The 26,466-nt window shown below is 42.6% G+C and overlaps 2 protein-coding genes and 1 long non-coding RNA gene across 5 annotated transcripts; all 3 read right to left on the bottom strand.

The window, feature by feature from the left end:
* Positions 1-119: 119 nt before the first annotated feature.
* simj (simjang) lies at positions 120-24,959 on the bottom strand. 3 transcript variants are annotated; one of them, XM_032434564.2, is made up of 9 exons: positions 24,699-24,959; positions 7,369-8,239; positions 6,391-6,727; positions 4,928-5,038; positions 4,756-4,857; positions 3,724-3,922; positions 2,621-3,652; positions 2,458-2,559; positions 120-1,737 (listed from the first exon to the last, which is right to left on the bottom strand). In XM_032434564.2, the coding sequence occupies exons 2-9, from the start codon at positions 8,196-8,198 to the stop codon at positions 1,553-1,555; spliced, it is 2,898 nt and encodes a 965-aa protein (XP_032290455.1). In that variant the 5' UTR covers positions 8,199-8,239; positions 24,699-24,959; the 3' UTR covers positions 120-1,552. The 3 variants fall into 3 exon arrangements, with proteins under 3 accessions (XP_032290455.1, XP_032290454.1, XP_032290456.1); XM_032434563.2 differs by having other exon boundaries at positions 24,035-24,958; XM_032434565.2 differs by having other exon boundaries at positions 4,928-5,014; positions 24,035-24,957.
* On the bottom strand, positions 5,057-6,376 carry LOC116650570 (uncharacterized). The gene is made up of 2 exons (XR_004303574.2): positions 5,574-6,376; positions 5,057-5,228 (listed from the first exon to the last, which is right to left on the bottom strand). It is a non-coding gene; the product is annotated as an uncharacterized lncRNA (long non-coding RNA).
* A 375-nt stretch (positions 24,960-25,334) lies between the features above and the next one.
* Positions 25,335-26,321, bottom strand: Adi1 (acireductone dioxygenase 1). The gene is made up of 5 exons (XM_002046238.4): positions 26,140-26,321; positions 25,985-26,062; positions 25,801-25,928; positions 25,590-25,683; positions 25,335-25,534 (listed from the first exon to the last, which is right to left on the bottom strand). The coding sequence occupies exons 1-5, from the start codon at positions 26,260-26,262 to the stop codon at positions 25,409-25,411; spliced, it is 549 nt and encodes a 182-aa protein (XP_002046274.3). The 5' UTR covers positions 26,263-26,321; the 3' UTR covers positions 25,335-25,408.
* Positions 26,322-26,466: the final 145 nt, after the last annotated feature.

The following is a 26,466-nucleotide window of genomic DNA, read 5'->3' as shown; positions in this document are numbered from 1 at the left end:
TTTTTTTTTGTTTATATTTAGCATAGATTTTTCAAACACATACACACTGAAACGAATGCTGCTGCTGCTGTTTTTTTTTTTCTTTTTTTTTTTTGTATATCGTTATCGGCTGTTAATAATTTGAATTCGAATTACAATGCATTTGAAACTTAGTTAGCTAAAAATAATTATGGATTTCACTTTTCTTGTTTACGTTTTTTTTTATTTTGATCACAATTTGATTTCGCATGCCCAAAATGATTTTTTGGTTTGTGTGTGTTCCGAATGATTTGCCTGAATATAATCTCTTCATTCTGTTCCTGTTCCTGTTCCCGTTTCCCTTTCCACATAATGTTTATAATATTAAGCCTATATCTGCCGAAAATGTGACTAATTTCGAACTCTATATCAATTATATATCCATGCAAGCGGCTGCATTTGCTCGAGATACTACAAAATATGCTAATTTTCAGTCAATATTACGTGCTTTCAATACATTTTCCCAATCTTTGAAGTTATTCGAAAGGCATTTGTTGCATGCAAATTTGTAAACATTTGGGATTATCTTGGGTCTTGTGTCTTGGTATTTCTGGGATGTATAATATATAATTATGGATATTTTTTTTATGTACAAATGTTATAGGTTTTGAGCTTTCGATGCATAATGTATGTGATTCTGTTTTAACGAGTTAAAATCAACTAAATAACAGTACTATCGTGTTGAAAGTGGGCTGGGGGGTGGAAGGGGGGGACTTGCTATTGTAACATCATAAATTGTGTCTATGTATATTATTTATGAAATGTTTTATGTTGCGGCAAAGTAAACGTATTGTGCAATTGTTGCCTGCAATTTATAAGAGCCCTAAAAAATTTGTATACAACTAAAACTAATGCGTAATGTTAAAATTGATTACAAAATATTTGTATATATATATTTAAATGTGTTATCGACCACAAAAAGCTACAAACTAAACTTGTACAACCCCAAAGAACTGAGTTTCAGGGGGGATGGGGGCTGTGGGATGGGGGATGGGGGATGTAGGCGTTCGTCTGGCCCTTCAAAAACGGGGCTATCTTTCTTACAGTCTACAATCATGAATTATTCATATATGTAATGTATATATGCAATTACTATAGGAGCTTAAAAATGTTCATTCGTTTATGTTTATGTACCTTTTCTTTTTTTTTTGTTTTTTTTTTTGTTTTGTTTTGTTTTGTTTTTGTGAATTGCTATTGTTAATTGTAGTTAATTAATTGTTGTTTGTTGTTGTTGTTTGAAAATGAGAAACACGACAAGTATTAACAAAAAAGAAGCTACTAACAATTAACGTTGCCGACGAGTTTTTGTTACTTTCTTTGTGTATAATTATGTATAATTAATTATGTAATAATTATTGTTTACAAATAGAATCAATCAATTTACGTGTACACATTATGTTTGCTTGCGTAAATTATAAAATTACCTAATCAAGAAAATTATAAAGTTAGTAAGTTATAGTTGTTGCAATTGTTGTTGTTGCAGTTGCAGTTCCAGTTCCTGTTGCTGTTGCTGTTCATGTATAGAGCCTCGTGCTTAGGCCTTCCAATTGTTCTGGCGACTACCGCTGGGTCCACTCGGCTGCTGTGGCGGTATCATCTCCAGCAGATATTGACGCTGTAGCTCCGCCGCCCGCTGTATGTCCGCCAAGCTGGTCGCATTGCTCGAGTTCTTTGATGAGCTGGACGCTGAGCTGCTCTTCTTGTTGTTGTTGTTGAAAGCTGTGAACGCAAGATATGAAAGATTCAAATTAAATCTGAAATATTTTATCTGAACATGCAGCTAAGCTAAACTAGACTGAGTAAATCCATTCTAATAGCTTTTCCAGCTTTAGTCTAAGCTTAAGATTAACAAAATACTATGAACTGAAAAAAAAATACTCGATTTGGATTAGTTATTCCTTATATAGAAGTTGTTCGACTCCCACGTGCGGGCCTCTGAAGTTGTCCATATACACATATGTCTGTTAACAGCCGTATTTAACCGCTGTTATCAGCCTCTGTTAACACAATGTTAAGCCTAGCTTTAAACTGCAAATTGTTTATCCTGTTACTGCCGCATTTAACAGCTGTTATTAGACACGTTTAACAGCTCAATGTAAAGATTAGTTTGGCTGCTATCGACTTGATTTACACTGCACATTGTTTAGCTAATCCCCGTCGAATGCCTTTTAACTGCAGCTGTTATCACTTTCGGTTAACACAATGTCAATACTAGCTTTAAACTGATCATTTTTCATCTAATCCGGATGGTTGTTCATGTGTATGCCTGTTAACTGCCCTCATTAACAGCTGTTATCAGCTTCTGTTAAGCTGCTACATGTCTAGCTTATCCTGATGGTGGCCCATTTGCCTGTTAACTGCCATCTTAAACAGCTGCAAATTGTTCAGCGAATCCAGATATCCTAACTGATCCTGATCCTGATCGTGATCCTAACTCACCTGCCACTTGGGCCGCCTGCGCCATGGCCATTTGGTAGGTGTAGAGAAGTGGCGCGAATTGCATCATGTGCTGCGGATTGCCGCCCAGGCCCTGGCCGAGTGCTGCAAGCAATTTAAACAAATTAAATATATACAGTTAATGCAATTTAATAATTGGACAAACCTCTGAAGAGCTGCTGCTGAAAGGCCTGCATGGCCGCAGCTGGCGAGGCATTGCCCAGGGCAGCCGCCGGATTGTTGGCTGCCGTCGAGGCGCCGCCAAAGTTGCCCAATCCGCCAAGTGCCGCCAGATTGCCCAGCTGATTGAGATTACCCAAACTGGCCAGATTGTTGATATTCAGGCCGCCCATGCCGCCCAGCGCACTGAGATGCGCTGCCGCTGCCAGCGTTGCCGCCGAATATTTGTCATAGCTCTGAGCCTGCTGCTGTGCCTGCTGCTGCTGCTCGCGCTGCTGTTCCCGCTGCTGTTGCTGCTGCTGCTGCTGCTGTTGGTGCTGTTGGTGCTGCTGTTGTTGCTGTTGTTGCTGTTGTTGTTGCTGTTGCTGCTGCTGCTGTTGATGGTGGTGATGATCGCGTTCGGCGCGCGAGGAGCGACCAGTCGCCGAGCTGCTGGCCTCGTGGTGATGCGCTGCCGCTGGTCCCGGACTAAGTATGCCCGCCTGCTGTGCCGCAATGGCCGCTGCTGCCGCTGTGGCAGCGGCACGCGAGGAACGTGGTGTGCTCGACGTCGGCAGCGGCGGCGGCGGGGTGGGCTGGCTTTGTGTGGCTGGCGGTGGTGGCGTCGGGCGTGGCGCTGGTGTCGGTGTCTGGCATTTGGTTGGTATAACAGTCACCGATGGCGGCAAATTGACCAAAGCAGCAGCCGCCGAGGCATGCGACGCCTGCAGCTGTTCGCGCTGCTCTCGTTCCCGTTCGCGCTGCAGCGCCTGCTGATGCTGATGTTGATGCTGATGCTGATGAGCGGAGGAGACGCTGTTGACGGCGGATAGTGCAACACTGGTGGCATTGTTCGAGGCGGCGTGCGCCTCGACGGGCGACGGACTGCTCTGGCTGGCCAGACGCTGTTCGATCTCCTGCTCCTGCTGCAGCGCCTTGACAAACGCCTGCTTCAGTCGATTCGTGTGCTCCGCCTTCAGAGCCTTCTTCACATTTGACGTCACGCACTGCTCACATATGACCTTGGCCTCCTTATTGGCTACATTGGCAGAGATTAGGTAAATATGTTATTGTCTATACACTGGCAATGTTAGCTATTTGTGTGCTCACTCTGTTTCTCCCACTTCCAGACGGGCGTGAAGTCGATCTTGCACTGGGCACAACGGAAGGGCGCTGCCACGGCGTTCGCTTTCTTATTGACTGTCAAATAATCGACGACTGTCTCCAGACCAAGCAGATAGACAAAGTCCGTGTTGCTCGGATTCGGTATAAAGTGCATTTCTGGTGGTGGCGGCTTTGGTGGCGGTATCTATCAAAGATGTAGACAGAGAATTAATAAAAGCTTCAAGCAGCTCCGATGAGGAGATACATATTCCTGATCTGGATATGCTAATACATAGATGATAGCTTGGTATGCTGGCTAGAAATCGATATATATCGATGTTTGAACAATTCTGAATTATCGATAGCTGGAATTAAAAAAAGCTTACTCATATAGTTAATAAAGACCCATATTCAAAAATGTTCTGACTTTAATTAGCCTCTGACAATGATTGATGCCTTCTATAGCTACTCGAACTAAACGACTTATCGAAAAAAGAGGCTAGATATCGATATATATCGATCTGGAACAAAACAGAGTTAACGATAGTTTGATGTAACTTTTACTAGCCCCTTAGAATGCAACCTACTATATCTACTCGATATAAAGGTCTAAAGAAATTGATTTCCAAAAACGCGGATCGATATATATCGATTTTTGTAAAAAACTCAATTGCCAAAAGTATGAAAATCAAAACAAATTATTCGTATGGTATACTTAGGCTCAAATTCAAACATTTTCTAACTTCCTATTCCCTGAGTTGAATCTAAACGACTGAGGAACTTAATTGTTTTCAGAAACGTGGCTAGAAATCGATATTTATCGATGTTGAGTAAACTGCGCTGTACAAATGCTTCTATTTAAAATGTTCTCACTTTTACTAGTGCCTGAGTTGAATGCCCTCTATAGCTACACAAGAATATCTGGCACGCGTTACGGGCCTGTAAACTCCTTCCGCTGACTCGTTACAAACACTTGCACAACTAAAAGAGAGCCTCTCCATAGTACCTGTACCCTGTATAATTGTGAGACACGCTTACCTGTAGCAAAGTCTTTTCCAGCTGCTTGCGCAGTGCCATTTTGGCGGCAGCCTGACGCTGGGCGGGCGTCTGTGTCTCCTCGCGAGTTGCGCCGCGTTCATTCTGGAATAAGGCAGGGGATAAAATTGCAATTAAGTTATCTTTGGGGTATTTCAATTAGCAAAACTCTTACCTTTAAATCGTTAAGCTGACTCTGATGCGTTTGTTGAAGCGGTGGCGCCGGCGTTATGGATACGGAATTGCTAATGGTCCCAGGTACCTTCGAATTATCCGAAATATTAGGCTGCATGTTTGGCAATTGGTTTTTAATTTTTTTTTTTTTATAGCATAAGAATGTGGAACAATAATTAGAGTTGCGTTTCAAGGCAGTTTGCTGTGACAAAAATAATTTCTTTCTCTCTCTCTATTTTCTTTTTCTTTTCTCTTAACAGGGTACAAAAGCGTTTGCGCTTTGGATTCAACTAAATTTTGGGCTATGTAAAGGGTAAAAATATAGCTGACAATGGGCCACACAAGGCGCAGCCTACTCGAATTTTACTTGTTATTATTAATTGTAATTTTGTTTTTGTGTACTTTTTTTTTGTTTTTTTTTTAAATACAAGCGAGCAGGCTACGCAAGAGCGCTTTGACAGTTGTGTTTAGTGTTGCGAAACGTTGTGAGCTGAATTATCGAACTGCAATTCGATAGTTCGATTCGATAAAAAGAAAGTAACTGAACGTAAACTCTAAAGTTCGATAATTCAAATGCTTTTTGTTTAGTGTTTAGTGTTGGTAAGCGTGAGTTTTGTGCAATAATTTTGGTTAATCATGAGTTTTACTTTGACTTTCACCGTTAGTTCGACTCTACTAGGCTATTAAACTACTAGACTCAAAATCAAGCGCCTTTTGACACTCCTAACGTAATTTTACGCCAAAAAAATATGGATTGTGTAAGGTTTGAGTATTGACTGTGAGAAGACCTTGAGAAATGTTGAAACTATAGAATGGAATACTTTCTACACTAAAACTTTTGTCCTTGGATCAATTGTTATTTCATGGTGTGCTTTACAACACTGGCTAGTCATTAGAAACTAGTGAAAGTGTTCTAAAATGCTAGAAAAGTTACGAAAACCAAAGTCATTTTTCATGGAATTGATTAAGTCAAGATATCTTAAGTTAATCACATTTCGTATCAAAATTTTGGGTAAAAACTTATTACTACCCGCTACTACGGATCGAAGTGAGTTATTTTGGGATCGATCAGTCTAAAATAATAATTTTTCAAGCCATTTTTTTTAGTTTAAAGAAGACGAGTCCCATCGGATAACATCGGATACTTCTGTTTCTTATGGTTTTCAAAGGAACAGCTTTCTTCAGGAAAGAAGTCGTATTTAATCTTTTCTCTTGACAGTTAACAGTTACTCGCGCCAGTAAAACTCATGAGTATTTTGTGCATATGAGAATTCAAACATAAATCCAATCGAGTAACAAATTTATAAATTATTTGTTAATGTCTTGTATTGGTTTTTTTTTGTTTTGGTTTTCTGTTTTCGAGTGTTGAGTGCAGAGTTCGGTGCATGGTATATCATTTGTGATTATAGATAAATGTTGGAAAAACTCGGCGCTTACGGCAACGATGACATTACAATAACTCACATTGCGTGCTTTCAGGCTGGAAGGCGGCGCCGACGTTGGCGTTATGGTCACCGAGGGCGTTATCGTGAGATTCGGTAGATTTGTGCGCGGCGGCAGCACGCTCGACCTATGCGAACTGTTCGTGGCAGGCGTTATTGTCGTTCCGGCGGCCAGCGTCGTGCCCGCGGCCAGCGAGGATCTAGGTGGCGGGAGTATCGAGTTGTTGCTGCCGCTGCCGCTGCCAGAGATGATGCCGCTGTTGCCGCGCTGCGATCCGGTGCCGGAGAGCGCTGCTGCGGCTGCGGCCACAGCGGCTGCCGTCGCTGCCGACGAGCTCATGTTGCGGCTGTTGCTGGCGCTGTGGAGAGCAAGAGGAAAGGTACTGTTATCAAGTATTCCAGTGTTGCAGGGTTAGCTGGTAATCGATAATTATCGATTTTTGTCAAAAATTTGCCAACTTAGATATTGGCTTTGGGAGAAGGGGTCTGTTCGATAACCTATGTATATGCAAAAATGGGTTGGCTCGTAATCGATACTTATCGGTTTTAGCTGGTAATCGATATTTATCGATTGTTAAAACACTCCATAATTTGCCAAAATTTGATATCGTTTTAACTAATGTTGACATAGATTTCTTTAATTTCTCATCGAAAACTGATGCACATGTCACAAAGAGCTATGCCGAATATCGATAATTATCGATTTTTCAAAAGCGGAGTAAATCATTTCACAAATTTGACATCGATTTCAGATGTGCACATGTACGATAAGCTTTGCGCATATGTCAAATAGGGATAACTAGAAATCGATATTTATCGATTTTTATCGAAAAACACCTGATTCTTTGCTCAAACTGAGATCGATGCATTTAGACAAAGTGAATCAAGTATATAATATATGACTATATATATCTTTATAGTCTTCTCATTTTATACATATCACATACGATTGTCCGATCTATCGATACTAGCGTTAGAGCAAGCCATGCCTCCCACTCACCTTATGCTAACGGCAGCCGCACCGCCACCCAAACTGCTCCGCCCTTTGCTGTGGGCGGGCATGGGCAAGGCCGACGTGGGCGTTACACTGAGCGAACCCTTCGCTGTGAGGGCGCTGGGTATCGCCGCCAGCGGATTATTGGGCGAGACACTGGTGGGCGTTACGACCAGATTCTCTTTCATGACCTGCTGCGACTGCTTCAGTTTCTTGAGGAGCATCAGTTTGGTCTCCTCGTTGCGCAAATCCTGACGCAGTTTGCGCAAACTCTTCTCACGCTCCTTGAGCTCGGCGTGCGTCAGCTCCTTGATGGGCACATACGGCGGCATCTCCTCATCGTCCGTCTCCGAATCGATGTTGCCGTTCTGCTGCCTGCCATTCGTTCGTGCCGGGAGCAGCACAATATCCGGCGCCTCCGCATACGATTTGGGTTCGGTGCGTGGCCGCAGTACGCGGCGTTGTACTTTATTCTCATCCTGGGCGCTGCTCCCGCTCCCGCTCCCGCTGCCGCTGCCATTGCCGCTGCCTGTTAACGCGACATCGCTGTTGTTGTTGTTGCTGTTGTTGTTTGTGTTGTTGTTGTTGCTGTTGTTGTTGTTGGCGACGTTGCTGCTGTCGCTGCTGTTGCCCGTGGCGGCAGCCGCTGTTGCCGTTGTGGGTCCCGGAGCTGGCGTTATGGTCAGCCCCGTATTGTTGGCTGTTAAGGCGCGCAGATCGCGGCTGCTGAGTGCCGGCGCCGTTGCCGTTGCCGGAGCCGGTGTTATGGTTAGCGCCGGATCACGGCCAGAACTCAGACTCAAGTCGACCACATCGTCGACCTCCATTTTGGCCATTTTCGCGCGTCGCGTCGTCGTGATGTCGTATCTTGACCTAACTGTAAAGAAAACAATAAAAAAAAAACAGTCATTTACTTGATTACAATACATATATATATATATATATATATATATACGTGTGTGTGTTTGTGTGTGCTGCAGACTACAGTACGCACTCGATACGGTGCACACGATAATACACTTTATAAGTCAGATACACTTTTCAACGTTATTTTTTAGCTTTTTCTGTGCACAGACTACAGTAAACACATGGTATAGTGCACAGACAAATGAAAAGAGCAAGGCAACTTGTTTTATACAAAATATATTTGCATGCGCTATTTGAATAGACTTCTGATAACCTTAGCGAAGATCAAGCCAAAGCATATTAGGCCACGCCTACACAGATCGCACAAATTGAATTCTTCTACATCACAGTTTGACAGTCTCTGTCATAGGCTTACAGTTTGAAAGTCATCCGATTCACTCTTTTCGAGCAGAGTTAGCAATGCGACATATGGTTCGTTTTATCGAGCGTCTACTGCACTTTAGTGTGCGCCTTGCTAAGGGTTGCTACCGTTTGTTACCTTTTTTTTTTTTTTTTTTGTCATTCACTTTGCAAGCGGAAATCAGACTCTAACCCTTAATAGCTTAACGGTTTGTTTGCAGCATCTCCGTTGGAGTGAATTTTCTGCATTGCTCCCTTTTTTTTTTGTGTGTTTTGTTGGCGCGCAAGCAAATAATGAAGATATCCTGATTTCAATTCATTTAGGCGACGACCTTGTTGAGTCAACTGATAGCCTCGAGTTGGTGCGGCGACAAAAGGAAAGCTGCACTAAATCGCAGACCAGCCAGATTTTTATCGCAGATACACACACACACATACACATATACATTTGTGCATGTGTGTGTGTGTGTGTGTGCTGGCGTTTGATTTTGCAAGCAAGTCACGTTTTTGTTTTATCAAATTTTCGCATACAATGCGCGGCTGCTACGAGAAAATTTACATGGAAACAAAGTGGCCAGCGGGCCAGAGAGCGGAAGAGAGATAGAGAGAGAAAGAGAGGAGATGCAAATTGCTTAATGTTTAGTGGCAACACTGCAGAACTAGCAGACTCAAAGCACAACACACACTCACACACACACACACACACATGCACAAGCCAAAGACACGTGAGAGCGCGAGGTGAATAAACTTTTCAACAAATGCACACATACATATATACATATGTACGGATAGTAGATATATATATTTGAAACAACAACATTGCACTTGCACCTTGTCACATAGAAAGCAAAGTCAATAAACAGCAATATACACAAGCAAAAATGATATAAACAATAAATAGCCCAATTAAAATGAAATTAATGCAGCCGCAAACACACACACACATGCACATGCACAAAAACGCGGCTGTGGCTTTGCAACGGGTGGCAACGCTAACTGAGCTGAGCTTAGACGCCGTGAGACGACCTCAACAAAGTGCGGCGCAAGAAAGAAAAGCGAATCAAACATAATATAAACACGATGAGAACGCGAGCAAAACGCTATATGCTGTATGCATGTGTGTGTGTGTGTGTGTGTCTGTTTTTGTTTGGCCAACAATGTCCCCAACGTGCTATAAATTAACTCGCTTTGAAAGTTGGCAGCCGCACACACACACACACACACACACACACACACACACACACACACACATGCAAACATAGCTCACTCGTTCGTTTTTTCCCCCCAAAGCAGCTGTCGGCAATGTCTCGTTACTTTCCACACTTGTGTCGTCATCAGATTGCTGCTTGAGAGCGAATGCCGCCGCCGTACAGTGGTACAATACAGCGCAGCGAATGCAACAGGCATTGTAGGACACTCAAATTGTGCTCTGCTATTATGATTTTCACTTCTTGCTACTTATACAACTTATTCAATAGAATTAATAATAATAGGCTAATGCCGCTTCCAGTTAATAACTATTTTCAGCAACACTTGTCATTTTCACACGCAGTTCACGAGCGCTGCACCACTGTGAGCGTGAGAATAACAGCGTTTGTATGTGTGCGTGTTAATGATTGTTGTACGCATATTAAAGAGAGAGAGAAAAAAAAATCCAAACATTTAAAATTTTTTTTATAGCTGCTGCTCTTAATAATGTTTATATAAATATACAATACCGGCATTTTATATGCCTGACATTGGGTGTACATTCGGCCCGCTAGAAAAAAGTCGTATATCGATTTGTTGCCTTTGACTTTTGTTGGCATTCAGTGTGGCTATAATTGTGTTTAATAGCGCGCTAAATGTGTTTCAATTAGCGCTTTAAGCTTAGCTGTGTGCACGCCTCTATGTGTGTGTGAGTGTGTGTGTGTGTATATGTATGTCAATAGGATCTGTACACATGTGTATGTGCAGTGAAAGCTCTACTAACGGCATGCTGCCTGCTTTGGCAGGTCAATTAATTTTATTTATTTATTTTTAAACTTGAATATTGAAATCAAGTTTTCATTTATAATTAAGCACATGTTTGTATGACTATGAACGGCAGAGGTATCCGCATAAGGGAGATATTACTGTATATGCAGCAGACAAGTTCAAGTTTAAGGCTAACGGTCGTTGCCACCTGCCCGTAGAAAATGTCAAAGCGAACAAACGGCGAACGGACATTAGAATTATAAGCGAGATAACTGACCGTCGATAAGCGACAGCGTACCAGGAGGACAGCCTTGACTGTCCGAGTCGTTGGGAGTCGTCGAGTGGAGGCTCAAGTACTATTAGAGTCATCTCAGGCGATAACGGCAACAACAACAACAGCAGCAGCAGCACTGCTACAACTAACGAGCAATAACAACAACAGCGACACACACAAACGCAAAAAAGCAAAGAAATAAGGTTAAATCAAAAGTACAGTTGTGTACATAGCGCAGCGAGCAGCAGCACCAACAACAACAACAACACAAACAAAAGCGAAGAGCAACCAACAAGCAAAATGTGTTTGAGTGCGGCTGCGGTGAGCAACAACAGCAGCAGCAGCAGCAACAGCAGCAGCAGCAGCAGCCGACGTAGAGAGAGAGCAAGACAGAAGAGAGAGCGCGCGTCGCACACACACGCGAGCCCAAAGCCAAAGCCAAACAGCAAAATGAGAGTGGCGGGCAGACGGCGGCAGTTGGCGACCGAATTGGGAGTAGTAGAGTGGTAGGGCTAGGGTTGGGGGTGGCGGTGCACTGTAAACTGTCTGGCCACCCCATGCACACACAGACACACACACACACGCACACCCATATATATCTTTATACATACACCCACAGTGCACCTTAACTACGCCCGGGACCTATTGATTTGCATACAAGTCAAGTGACCCAAGCCACGGCCTAATCCGAAATAAAAACCCTAAAAGCAGAGCCTACTCCAATTTCGATTCCCTTAATTTTTGCGATACACGCAAAATAATTCAATTCATTTCAATAAAATGAAGAAAAAATAAACAAAAAATTATCAAAACAAGTCGCAGCAGCTTCGCACACAAACTGACAAATAAACAAACAAACATACAAATATACATAAGTAGGTATATGCATGCATACATACATACATACATATATACTCGTATAAGAAATGCGCATATCTTATGGCCTGCCATTGTATGTACATAAGCAACGGCAAACGGAAGAGAGGAGCAAAGCGGTGGGCTGCTGTTGCTGCTTGCTGCTGTCGCTGAGAGCGCGTGCGAGCGAGCAAGAGCGGCCGACTTGTTGTACATGGCCCATTGTATATATATATTAACTCACCATCACCATCATCGTCCCCATGGTGGGTTGGGGTTGGGGGGTTGGCCTGTGTATTGGTGATAGGGTAGGGTGTAGGCAGCTTGCAAAATGCACTGGCGCATAAATCTAAGCTGCGCCTTGTGAATGTTCAAATTTATTAGTGACGTCAACGCTCGACTATTAGCAGCTGCTTAACAGCCGACAACAACATTTAAACGGAGTGGCAACTCCTCAACTAATTTACAAACAAGAATTAAGAGTCATAATTAACACGAAGCTTTATCTACACTCATTTACATATGTATATAAGTATTAAAGAACGTATAACACAAAAGTGTCAAGTCATTCTAATCTATTAATACAGTTACTCTTACATATAATGTATCAAGATGTGAGCTAATTCAAATCTCTCCACATACAGAGCTATGTATGTATGTATGTGCTTATATACACAAACATATATGTATGTATGTATAGGCGTATGTAAGTACATAATTATGTCTCGCTTGTTTATTAATAGCACCGATAAGGATAAGCTTTGGGAAATTGCAGCACACAAATAATAAGTTTATGTGTACGTTTGTATGTATGTACATATATAAATATATTTCTAGAAAATGGGTTACGTACAAAAACAGCAACAACAACTTAACACAAATTAATTGCGCGCACTACAAACGAAAAATCGGCGCGACGTCGCTGCTTCTGCCGCTACCAGTAGTCGTTGGCCTCTGCCGGCGTCGCGGCGACAGCGCTGCTACGTCAACTAGAAATGTGTATATACATACGTATGTATGTAAACTAACATGTTGTTATTGTTGTTGTATGTGCGGATTTGCTGCTTATCGCTGGACACACATATTTGCACTGTCTTTTATGGCAGCGCTGAGTAATTGGCAAGTGGCTAGGACGGAGGGGGGGTGTGTGTGGAATCGAATGGAATTGGGTTCTGGGCCTAGCAACTTTACAGCTGTTTTGGCAGATGGTTCTGCCAGCTCTGTTAAGGCTGACCGATTGGCAAACTAAATAAATGCATGTGTACATAGGTAGCTACATACACACATCCATACATACATACATATATACATATGTATGTACATGTGCATAGGCATAGCAACAACACAGCAGAATAGCTTTCAAACTGGTTTTAATTGTTGTTGCTGTTAGTTTTATTTTTACTTTGTTTCATGTAGAGACGCTAAGAGAAATAAAAGTGATGCTGCTGATAAAACGGCCCACATACATACATAAATACATACATACATAATAAGAAGCAACAAACAGTTATGCTTAAAGTTGCCAGACTGTTTGTACATATATACATACATGTATGTATATGCATTGCATTGTATATGTAAATAATTATGTACGCAAACCCATTAAAATTTGCCTAAGAACATGCAATTTGAGACATCACATTTCAATGGCAGCCGAATTTCACAATTTTACAATGACAATTTTCATATTTGCTTAATATACACACTCATACCATACATGCACATAACGCGCGCACACACACACACACACACACACATACACTCATAGGCAAAAGCGCAGCTCAGCTGCTTGTAAAGCTCTTCTCACTGTCTTTTTGCTCTGTTTCTTGTTGTTATTATTATTGTTGTATATAAGCCAGCGGAGTGTGTACATACATACATATGCACATATATTTCACTCACACTCGCGCTGCTCTCACTCATACACACACACATGGTATGGGTTCGACTTTAGTACATAAGCAGAGTGCGCGCTGCGCTCGTCTCGTTGCTTTTGTCTATCCAACCGTGCTTCTTTGCGTGCATGTGTGTGTGTGTGTGTGTCTATATGTCTATATGTATGCATGTATTTCTGCCTGCCTGCCTGGCTGCCTGGCCTCTGTTAGTCTCCTCCACACTAGCAACAACAAGATTCAGCGAAAAAGTAAAAACACATAAAAACGCAATAGCAAACATAAAATCGACAAGGCAACAATCTATTTATTGCACGTATGTATGTATGTATGCATGTGTGTATGTGTGCATGTATATGATTGCACTTGCTGTAATTTGTTGTTAATTTCTTTTTCGGCTTAACTGAGAGTTAAAGTTTTGTTAACGGTTTTTGCATGGCTGCATTTCAATACGTTTTTGTGGGTCGAAAAATTCCACTTAATCAAGCAAATTACCAACGCGTCGCAGTCGCCGTCGCCGTCGCAGTTAACGTCGCAGTCAACGTCGTTGCTATGCTTTGGCTATTTTTAGGCTTTGCGCTTTGCCTTTCGTTTTTGCTTTTATTGTTGGCAAAACATCAAGAAAAAAAATAAATAAAAGGAATAATAAGAAAAAAAAGAAGCAAATTGAATGCTACATGAAAATGAGACGATCTTCTCCCCGCACCTCGGCCGCTTGTTAAGAATAACCCCAAAAAGTAACACGTAAAAGGTAAGCAGCGACGCAAGCAGCGCAGTCGGCGTCGCTTGCCCTGACACAGCGACAGCGGCCGCCCAACAAAAAAACCAAAAGAATAACAAAACCAGTTAGCCGATACTCTTACACACACACACAAATACACTCATTTACACATATATATATATACACACACACACACACACACACACTTTTGACATTTATAAAAATGCGACACGATAAGTGCCAAAAAGGTAAGAAAATAGAAAACAGAAATTCATTCAATTCTCCTCGGCGAAAGATTTCAATTTCATTAGCAATTAAATTGGCCTTCAGTGCCTGTTAAACTATGTATGTATGTATGTATGCATATTACACATTCACGTTTAAACGTCTGTATGTGTATGTGTGTATGTATATGTGTGTATACAGTGACTTGTGCATTAGGCAGGCGCTGGTAAAACTGTTATGAAAATTAGTTATGACATTTCTAGCCTTGAACTAAAGAAACCCGAAAAGGGCACACACCAACACACGCACATGTGTACATAATATTCTAATTTGTGTGCATGTGTGTGCACCTGTTAAAATAGCTTTGCACGCGTTTTTTCACTGCTAACTGCATGTCAAATGTACGCACACACACACACACACACACTCACATGCACGCCTATATACTCGCTTAGAAGTGTGCATGTATGTATACGCATAGCATATAAAAATAAATGACAACGAAAAGAGAAAACATTTTTTCTAGCGCTTTTGCTGATAAGCGACTACGTTAAATACATAGACAATACAATGTATACATATATGTACACAGGGTACTTTTAAATACGTACATGCGTATGCATGTATGCACATGTACATATATGTACATATGTATGTATATGTACTATGCATTTGTTCATACAGCTGGCTTTAAAGAGCCAATTCTTCTGCTGCTGCTGTTGCTGCTGCTGATGGGCAACCAAATGAATCACTGAAGATTTACGGCTGTTTATTAGTTTACTTTAATGCATATATTGCTTGCATGTTTGCATTAAACGATTCAGTGTTGAGCAACGCCAACAAGCACTTTAAATAGCTAACGGTAAGCATACATATACTTTCTACTACTGAACGAAATAAAGGGGAGACAAAAAAAACAACATGCTAGTTTATTGTACGGTGTTTTTTTTTTTTATGCGCTGTTCTTATTTTGCACTTAATGACGTGTAACCAGCGCGCGCGTGTTTACTTTTGTGTGCGTTTGTATGCATGTGTGTGTGCGTGTGCGTGTGAGCATATAGCTGAATGTGTGCGCGTATATGTACGTGTAGCATGGGCAGCGTTTGCTGTGTGTGCGAGCGAGATGCCACAAAGTAAACAGGTAAAAAGGTAAGCCGAAAAAAGAAAACAGCAACAAAAAGCAGCTTTGCCACTTTTTGTGTTGCTGTTTTTGTTTTTGCATGAAATTGTCCAAAGAAGCAGATACCCGATTGAGTAAATTGACATGCTGCAGTTGTTGTTGTTGTTGTTGCTGTTGTTGCTGTGATAATCATAATTAGCTAAAGTCAGCGCGCGGCGACCATGAAAACTTAACAAAAACAGAAAAAGAAGAAGCAAAAGATCAATGCATGAAAATGTAAAGCGCATCGTTTGCTTGATTTTCGGTTTGCTTGCATATATATTTATGTAAAAGCCGCCACACACATATATCAATACACATATACATATACATATAAATTATAAATGTATTTATGTATGTATGTGAGTGGGGCTCTGTCTGGTTTCTTGCGCATTCTTTGCCTGGCGAACAAACCGCGAGGCTGTTACATAAGCATACACAAATATATGTACAAGCGTACATACATACACATGTGTGTGTGTGTGTACATACTTAGTTGAGAATGACAGAAACAAGGAAGTAACACGAGCAACAACAACAAAGGCAAACTGCATGGCAATTCCACTTGAAACTTGTCTACGCTGAAAATAAAGTGGCAACACTATCTGTACACCGTGTGGCTACCCGCACACAACAAAGGTAAAGGGTTTCGTTCAGCTTTAGTGAGATGAACGGTGTATTAAAAAAAAAACTAAAACCGAATAAGAAAATATTCAACATGCCAACAGCATCTACAACAACAACAACAACAGCGACTCATTTAAACGGTCAATTGCCTCAAGCGAAAAGGCAAGCGTACGAATAGAAGACAGCGAGCAACGGAAAGAGAAAGAGAGCGAGAGAGAGCGCAGCGAGCGAGAGTAAGCAGAGAGAGTACAAAACAAAAAACTAAATGAAATTGAGCAGTGGCTGCTTCCTCCACATTGACTTTGACTAGGCGCAACTGCAGCAACAGCAATGCCAAAAAAGAATTGCTGTAAAATTAAATATCACGCTACAAAATGAGAGCAGAGCAGCGGCTCGCATAAACAACAACACGCACGCACACACGCACACACACACACACACACACACACATACATACGTATACAAATAATATTGAATTGAGTATAAAATGGGCAATCAAAAAAGTTGTGCACAGACACCAAAAAACCGAACAACGTGCATAAATTAGCAGATACTTTGAACCGTGCGAGCGAAAGAGTGAGCACGAGAGCGTCAAAAGAATAAGTTCGAAGTGAGAGTGTGAGTGCGAGTGTGAGTGTGAGTGTGAGTAGCATAGGCATATTGGGTTTTTCTGCACGTGTGTGCGTGCGTGTTCGCAAGGGCAATTAAAGCAACACAAAATATAACTACATAAACAATAATAAAATAACGTAAGCAAAAAGCGTCGCAATGCAATGCCCGTTAATATGTTGTATATTGAAAATAAGCAGCCAAAGTGGCAACGCTGTCTGCTGTTTACAGTTGTTGTTGCTGTTGTTGCTTTTGTATTTTTTGACAGCTGTGAGGGATTTCGGTTCGCCGCCTTCGCCTCCTTCGCGCAGCCACAAAACGTCAACCACCAAAAGCTTCGACAAGTTGCCTCAAGTGAAGGCAGCCCGAAACTTTTGTTACAAGTACATATACATAGTACACGCATATACATACATACCTATGTATGCACAGAGTACATATATATATACATGTATATATGTATATATAGCCACTTATGTACCTATTTGTGGAGTAAGCAAAGCACTAAGAAAACTTTAAAGTCGCCTTTAAAGCGGCAAACGGCTTTAGTTGCCTTTTTGTCTGGCGCCCGGCTCATGCCCACCCACCGAACACACACACACACCACACACACACACACACAGATGCAAACGTTTACAGTTGTACGTTGTTGAGTAACGGTATTTTTTTTCTCTGCTCCTTTTCATACGCTGTACCCTTTGAAAAAGCGAAAAAGGGGCATAATGAAATTAAGCAAATGCTTGGCATCTCCAAATATAATTTGTTGCTCCCCGCTGCCCACTCCCCCCTAAGAAACCCTTTTCAATTTTTGCTTAATGTGGAAAAGCGCACATTATAGGATATCTCTTAGTGCAGCAATTTTGGCATTTGGCCTAACAAAAATGTGTATCTAAAAATATTTTATGCAGCAGGGGCGAAAGAAGAAGCAGAAGAAGAAGCGGCCATATTCAATGGCAGAAGAACCATACTCGGGTTTGGGTGTGTAAGTGGGTGAGGGGAAGGGGGGAGGGGGTGGTTGGTAGGGAGTGTGATGGGCGCGCGCTACCTGCATGCTTGTATACATGGACATGTATATAAATACAATATATATATATATATGGACAAACATATATAATAGGCGGTGTCAAGACACATGTCCACATAATTGCCAAACGCGCAAAATCGAAGCCAAGTTGCAAACACACACACACACACACACCGATACACTCGCCTACACACACACACACACACACACACGTATACACACACAGGCAGTCATGCAAAACCATCAGCGCTCTCGTAGCCTAGTCACTGCTCAGCTAACCCTACACGCAACACCCCCCCCCCCCCCCCGCCACCCACACTACACCACCCCTCCACACACACACACACACACACACAAGCCACCCCCACCCCAGCTTCGAGCGAGCATTTCAATCCCAAAACATACAGCTGCAGGTACAGTTGCGTTTGCAATTCATAGTCATAGTCGGAGTAGTTAGTCGTAGCTATTTCATAATTAATACGTCGAATATATTTGAATGCCAGTATGAAGTGCACCCGTTCCGCCACCCCCTCTCTACAGGCTCCACTCGGAGTGCTGCCACTAATTGTCCTGGTGCGGCATTTGCATTCAAATTTCGTAATATTAATGGCCAAACAGGCCCCGAACTGTGGCTAAAACTAATTTCCTGTCACAGGTAACACAGGTAACAACCAGTCGCTGGCTTTAGTAGTAGCAAAAAGGTCTTTGAAATAGTTCAATTATATACTAAAGGGCTGACTTTGGGTCTCTTTAATTTCGTACGTGAGTTATGAAGGCAGAAGAAAAAGAAAGAAAAGTTTTCGATCTTAAAGGTTTTACAGTCGAGGAGAATTGTTTAGCGGAATTAATAGCTATGAGTATATATGTAGAATCTATATTTTAAAGAATATTTATTAGACAAATAAAAGGAATTGATTATAAAAATGTTTCTGAAGCAGAAGGAAATAGAACAGAGTTCAATTTGAGTACAAGAAGAGGATTATGTGATACAAAAAGTTTTATCGTAGTATTTTTACAGCTAAACGAGTTGCTTAAATTGACAAATGATTTCAAAGCTGCGGTTTCCACATAAGAACAGAACAATTGTATGCCGTTATTTCGGCAAACTGATTTGAAAGTTATATTACAGTGTTGGAAAATTCGATTTCGATTGGAAGTGCAAACTATTTGATTCGAACCGTGTTGCAACTTACACATGCATACATACAAATACATGTACTTAGGTGTGTGTGTGTGTTAGTACCACCCCCTTCACTTTCACAGGCTTCCCATGCATGTCTGTGTGCGAGTGTGTGTGTGTGTGTGTGTGTGTGTGTACCGAAAACTGCAGCAGAAATTTCGGATTTGTGTGCATTACAATTCGGAATTTGCATTTCTGTATGGATTTTGTTGTAGTTGTCGTTGCTGTTGTTGCGTTTCTAAGCCAACCATAGAGCCGAGCCAGGCGCAGTCTAACCATACAAACAATCTGTCTCCCAGCCCCTTTCAATGGAGAGCCGGGCTGGGAGGGCCCTGATCTGGGCCCTGGCCGGGCCGTAGTCTATACAATCGTTATAACCGCCCACGGGTCGTAGTTCAAGCACACACGCACACAGCTAGAATGGGCATATCATCGCATAGATTACGCAACTATTGCAACCACCCGAATCCACCCACTAAACGCGGCCTGTGGCTAGGTGGGTGCTCCTGCTCCTGCTGCTGCTCCTGCCACGCCCCGCCACTCGACTCGACTCGCGACACATTTGTGCTACTGCAAAAACCAAAAAGGGACAACGACCAGCGTTCCCTACGCACCCCCCTCCCCTCCCCGCCGCATCAAAACCCACTCAAGCACAGCCCATCGCACCCAGCTCCGCCCCGCCCAACCATCAGCTGCAATGCTGTTCGCGTCGCTGTCGCCGTAGGCCTCTGTCGGATGCTGTTATCCTTCCACCGCCCCACGCTCCCTCTTGCACCACGCTAACACCCCTCAAATCCCAGTGGTATTGCAGCTGCTTCGTTTTCGGCACCGACAGTCCCGAGTCCCGGATATTATATGCATACTTGAACTATGCGAGGAAGGAAGCGTCAGCAGTTCGGCCAGGCCCAGCGACAGTCAGCCCAAGCCCCCAACCACCCAGCCCCCTTCCACAAAGAACCCTGTTTTGTATATGTATCTCTATCTGTATCCGCTTTTGCATGCGACTGTGTGTGTGTGTATTTTATGTACACATGTACACAGCTGTACCCTGCATCGACGTCTGTGTGCGTGAGTGGGTGTCGGTCTCTCTCTCTCTCTCTCTCTCTCTCTCTCTCTCTCTCTCTCTCTCTGTGTGTGTGTGTGCTGGTGTGTTGTTGTGTGGCTGTATGTGTGGGCCGAGTTTCGGGCCACTTTACAGCCACAGAGCCACCCACTACACAACAATGCAAAAACGTCTGCATTTCAACTAACGCCACAAATGCTACCAAATACACACAAAAAACAACAACAGCAACAACAACAACAACAACAACTACTGCAACACCTGGGGAGCAACCACCCCCCTCCCCCTCCCCATTCAGCTAATGCAGAAGCCATCGCTGGCTTTAGTTTGCCTTTGTTGTTGTTGCATGGCTGCCAAAAAAAACTTTCGATACATACAGTTTTGGAGACAGCGGTTCGTCCGTCCGTGCTCAACTTATCCAGAAGCTGCCTGCTTTTATCACACAAATTTTCAACAATGCTTTTGCTGCTTTTAGCACTTTTGTGTAAAAGCCCAAAATTAAAGCATATTTATATACCAAGATATATATTCATGTCTTTTAATCGATTTTTTCGCCAACACGCGACAGCAGCCAAAATCAACCCACTCAAACGGGCTGCCCAACGCCCTAACAGCCCCTCCCCCCCTCCCTCCCCCACACACCCACCCCGCGCACTCCCCAGCCAGGTCGCACCACCCACGTTAGCATGCCGCCTCGCTTACACGCACAGCGCAGCAGCAGCAGCGCGTTCTCCTCGCGCCTTGGCAGAGTTAAGCGAAGCGCACACAAAAAAAAAAAAATAAAGGCCATAAAAAACACAGCAGAAAAAAAGTCAACAATAAATTCAGCGCTTGGCAGCACTGTGTCCGTAGCCACACCAGTGACCCTTTGCAACACTGTTGCAGAGCAAACGGCGACAAGTTGCCCCCCTGCTCTTGACTTTCGGGCGATCTGGCCTGATCGTGACTAAACGCTGCGCAATTGTTGACACTTGTTATCGATAAAAGTGAACGAAAGACAAACGATTGGTGTGCAATTAAGTTTGTGGTTGCCACCAGGCGCGAGGAAGTCTTACCAGACAGACACACACACACACACACACATTTACATATGTATGCATGTGGCCACCTTATGCATGGGTGGCATGGAGAGAGTCAATACTAAATCTTGTTGCTGTCCGGCAGCTCTCTGTTAATCACGCTCTCTCGCTCTAGCGCTTGAATATGTAATCACTAAATGGATCGCAATGGTTTTTGTGTAACTGTTTCTCCCGCTTTGGCTTTTGTTTTAGTTGTCAACAATGTTTGGTGCTTAGGCTTAGCTTCGTACATACGTGTGTGTGTGTGTGTGTGGGTGTAGGTGTGTGTGTGTGTGTGTATTTGTAACTTGACGAAGCATCGCTACATGCAACTATTGAAGCATGAGCATGCAATTTATGTACTCACACACACACACACACACACACACACACGCATTCATCATGCATATAAAACTATGAAATACAACAACATCGCTAAGCGACTGTACTTTTGATATAAAATCCACTCAACACACATAGAAATGCACCCATACACATACACATGCTGGCATATGCACTAAAATACAACCCAAAACAGCCTACCCCCACAACCCCCCCCTCCTACCTACAAACGGTACCTACAGGCGCTACTCTCTGTTTAGTTTTAGTTGCGCTTTAAACTGCAGTTGCTTGTTCTTGTTTTTGTTGTTGTTGTAAGCCTCTGCACATAGAGAGCTTGTGTATGCATGTATGTGTGTGCGTGCAAGTATCGTATTTATGTGTGTGTGTGTTATTTCAACAATTCGTTTGCATTTGCAGCAAACGAAATAGAAATCAAATGCATAGTTGCAGCCGACTGCGAAATGCTCTATATAGACTACAATAAAAAAAAACAGCTGAAAGGGAAACAAAATTATTCAAAACTAAAAATCTGGCTTGAAAATTGAAGCTACCCAAAAATGAAAAACGTATTGAAGGGAGAGCATCCGTGTGTGCATCATACCCGTATTGGCTTTTCGGTTAGTGTATAACAAGTGCAGCATTGAGAAGTGCATAGAGCCGTGATTGGCAGCTCGATATGAGACCTGCGGCCCGGGAATGCAGCTCCACCCAAGAGCCAAAGAGCGGAACTGCAATGCAAGTGTTGAGTAGTTTGGGGCAGAAGAAGAAAAATCTTTATAACCTAAATAGGAAAATTATTGCATTAGTTTTGTCTTCTTGTTCTTGTCGTTAGCTCCAGGTGATGTATACCTGTGTGTGTGTGTGTGGCTGGTAAACAGGTGCGCTCCACTTGCACAAACTGAACGATGGAAATTTCGGCTGCTACCCCCGCTCAGAAATATTCAATACTAACTCTCACACACACACACACACACACACACTGATACAAGGCACGATACCGATACCGACACCGATACACGTACACGTACACAAACACTGACACACACACACACACGCACAGCTCAACGGAACGACTAGAAAATGCGGGTCTGGGTCGTCATCGAGACGAGACGGCGAGAATGCAAGCACATAAAGAACGCCAAAAATAAGTTTAAAACTAACGACAGTCTGGTGCGTGCATGCGTGTGTGTGTGTGAGCAGGCAGCATATTAAGCGCCAAGTGTGAGAGAGAGCGAGCAAGGGGAATTGCTTGTATGTGTGTGTGCGTATTTTGGAGCATGCAACTTTTCGTGCTATTGCCAAATGCGTTCGTTGGCTCAAGAGAGGGAAAGAGCTATAGAGAGCGAGCGAGTGAGCATGCGAGTGGAAGGGGGCTAGGTAGTAGAGCGAGAGAGTGAGGCTGGACGAACGAACAAGTGCATGCGTGCGTATGTCTGTGTGTGCGTGTGTGCGTTAAGGGTCACTTAACGAAACTTGCAAGTGCAAAAGCAATGCAATTAACTAATTAACGGTGTTACTTTGTGTGCTTTATTTTTTTTGTTTTTGCAACAAAAAGTTCATTAACACAATATTCAAATGTGCAAAAGCACACATTGTGTGCTCATTCATAATGAAGCCAATACACGCAATGCCTTCCAACTAAACACAGCCTAAATAACACCAGCCCACACACACACACCCACATCAGTCTGAGATATGGCAACCACAAATGTGTATATAGATAACGGCAACCCCGTCAACCAAACATAAAAACTTAGCCAAACGACAAACTGAGAAAGGAAAACAAAAAGTAGCAGCAGATAATAAAAGCGAGCGCCTAAGCATGGCGTCACTGAGACGGCCACACGCCTAACAACAACAACAACACCAACGCCAAGAAGAAGAAGAAAAGACTAAGCGCCTACCCTACCGGAAAAAAATAACACGGTAAAAGCTGTAAAAATTGTCAATATAGAAAAAAGAGACGAAAAAAAGTCAACGCTAACCAACAGCTTGCAAAATAATGTGCGCGAGTGTCGAAGAAGCCGCTGACATCGACGTAAGCGTCAACGTTAGCAGCAGCAGCAGCAGCAGCAGCGACTGAGGGTTTTTTTTTTAACGAGCCGAGTGACAAGCGCACACTAGTACGAGAACTCAACACACAGCATACACACACACACACACACACACAAACATGTACATAACGACATGCACACGCGACGCAGACGCCGGCCGCAGCAGCAGCAGCAGACCGGTTGAGGTTAAATTGGATAGGGGAAGCAGATGCGATGGGCAAGACGTACGGCGGGCGTACTGGCTGGCAAGCCAAGGCATACATATTGAATTTTTCTTCGACGTAATGAAAATTTCAGCGTGTCGATGGGATGACTATGCTTGGCGCTATGCTATTTTACAGTTTATTTTTTTTTTTTGGAAACTTACCGCGCAAAGAGCAAAAATGAGTAGAAAATCCGTTAAGCTGCTCGTTGTTGTTGTAGTTGTGGGCGCTGCTGCTACTGCGACGCTGGCGTCCAGCCTCTTGGAATTTATGCTAATTTTCCAAGCGCTCGCACATACACACACACACACACACACACACACACACTCAACCACACGGAGGAAGTGCACAAAAATTGTATAATTTCTGTGCTTTTGAGAAATTTCACTTTTTTTGTAATTGCGTTTGCTAATTTGCCTTATTTACTTGCACGCCCGCTTGTACATACATATATAATATATATATATATATATATACGCTTGCTTATTTATCTGCTATATATACATATGCACGTATGTATAAACGCGTGTACACTGTGTGCCTTTAACACTAATACACTTGCAGAACGCGCTGCTGCTGCTGCTGCGTCGTTGCTGGCCGTTCTGCTTCTTGGCTGCCTTCTGCGGCTTTCCAAAAATGATTTTTTTCTCGTTTTTTTTTTTACACGCACTCAAATCGCGATAGTTTTATGGTTTTCATATAATTGATTAGGGATATTGCACTTTTTTTGTTGTTTATTTTGAATATAACAATTAATTGCTATTTGTTTGGTTTGCTACTCCTTGCTCGAAAACAAACACATGCATATTCAATTATATACATACATACACGAACTTTTGGGGGAAACCGTTGCAATTTATTGCATTACACCTGTAAAACACTCGCGTTAAACATAATTTGTTATTTTTTTACGTTATGCTTAGCTTTGTTTGTAAACAAATAACAAAGTCGTAATTGTAAAATAATTAAACGGTGTTTTTATCCGCCAACGTTTCAGCGCGTCCAACCCGCTCGATGTTGTTTTTGTAAATGTTGCTTATACATTTAAAATAAATGCAGTAGTGTGACCGCGAACGGCTAATACGAAATGCACCAATTTTCGACGCGAGCGAAGGTGGTTCGCGTTTAAGTAGGCCGCAACAGTATCGATGCTTTATGTTAGTTAACAGCACATATGAATGTTATGTGAGGAGCGAACAGGGCTGTTCAGGTCAGCTGTTATTTTTAGCCTCTGTTATAACAATTACTTGTAGTGCTATTTGGCTGGAATATAATTTCTACGAAATGTTAATACAATTGTTAGACACTTTTTTTTAGGACAATCGATTTCTGTTCATAAGAGATCAGCAAAATGTTATGCAAAAACATATGTTTTAGACGACCGATGTAAATGAACGTCACTCTGCAAAGTAGTTCAATTTAGCGAGCCAGTTCGTTCTACTGGAACTGGTTCACACGTCGATCTTTTTACAAATAATAATAATGTATTTAATTGCTTGTTCAAAGCTATAACAAAGGTATTTATATGCCTGCAAACACTAGGCTTTGCCCAATTCCACTAAATGCTGCAAATAAGCCTTGCGGCAGTCCATGTTGTCCGCCGGCCGATTGTGTGGAGCCCAAACGGGCTCACCAATAAAATAACGACGCGCTTTAATGTAGTTCTGTGAATATGAAAAATGTTAAGTGGAGGTAATAAACTCGCTAAACCAAGCCGACCTTGCTGTCCAGTGTGAAACGATGGTAAATGCCCGCCGGTATAATAATCATATCCCCCTTAACCACCTCAATGCGCAGCCAGTTGTCCTCGCCGCTAAAAAATGTTAAAAAGTAAAAAACTGTTAATTAAAGTTCATCCTGGAGAGCAACTGTTACAGGTTTAGTCCATAATTGTGAAGGGTAACACTGGCAGCACAATATGTGTACTCACTCGCGCACATCGAAATAACCGGAGCCATCGAGAACCAAGCGAATTTCCTCATCCGTGTGCAAGTGTTCCGTGTAGAAGGCCTTCAGCTTGTTCAGATAATCCGGCAGGCACTGCTCGGAGCAGGTGATCTGCGGCCAAACCAACAAATTAGTACATATTAATGCTTTGCAGCGGCTGAACATACCTGATCCTCGTAGGTGTAGCCACGCTTGCTGCGCAGTTCTTTCAGCAGCTCATCGTTCTCATGGTCGTCGGCATTGATCTGCACAAAAGGCGGAAAAAAAAAACAACGTGAAGATAAGCGCGACTTTGTCAAGGTCGTTGCGCGATTTGGCTTACCCGAAAGTACTCCACGCCGGTTTTCTTGTACAGCGTTGCCAGATCCAAGTAGATGGGTGGATTGCGTTTGTGCTCCAGCCGCTGATCGCTGTCCTCGCTGTCCATAAACCACACCTGCACCATTCTAAATAGCTGGCTTCGTGTTTTCGTCTCGCAATGTTCAGAGTTAGTTCGTGCGAACGACTGAACGAACGTAACCAGCTCGTTCATTCGGTTCGTTTGTTCAAATGAACAAGTCGAACAAGTCCCATTATTTAAAAACGAAATTGCATTTGAATGCGGGCAACAAGAAAGACTTATAGAATATTTAAATTGTTTGTGCACCTA

Source organism: Drosophila virilis, chromosome 3 (genome assembly GCF_030788295.1).
Source record: "Drosophila virilis strain 15010-1051.87 chromosome 3, Dvir_AGI_RSII-ME, whole genome shotgun sequence".
Taxonomy (NCBI): Eukaryota; Metazoa; Arthropoda; class Insecta; order Diptera; family Drosophilidae; genus Drosophila; species Drosophila virilis.
This window is presented reverse-complemented; position numbering and strand designations above follow the sequence as displayed.

What these genes read in the sequence shown, in the direction of transcription:
- simj (XM_032434564.2), bottom strand. Translation starts at nt 8,198, where the DNA reads ATGGCCAAAATGGAGGTCGACGATGTGGTCGACTTGAGTCTGAGTTCT. An exon ending in GCGGCTGCCGTTAGCATAAG is followed by an intron (nt 6,728 to 7,368) that starts GTGAGTGGGAGG and finishes TGCTCTCCACAG; the next exon opens with CGCCAGCAACAGCCGCAACA. An exon ending in CCAGCCTGAAAGCACGCAAT is followed by an intron (nt 5,039 to 6,390) that starts GTGAGTTATTGT and finishes CCAAACATGCAG; the next exon opens with CCTAATATTTCGGATAATTC.
- Adi1 (XM_002046238.4), bottom strand. Translation starts at nt 26,262, where the DNA reads ATGGTGCAGGTGTGGTTTATGGACAGCGAGGACAGCGATCAGCGGCTG. An exon ending in CCGGCGTGGAGTACTTTCGG is followed by an intron (nt 26,063 to 26,139) that starts GTAAGCCAAATC and finishes CCTTTTGTGCAG; the next exon opens with ATCAATGCCGACGACCATGA. An exon ending in GTTTCACACTGGACAGCAAG is followed by an intron (nt 25,535 to 25,589) that starts GTCGGCTTGGTT and finishes TCATATTCACAG; the next exon opens with AACTACATTAAAGCGCGTCG.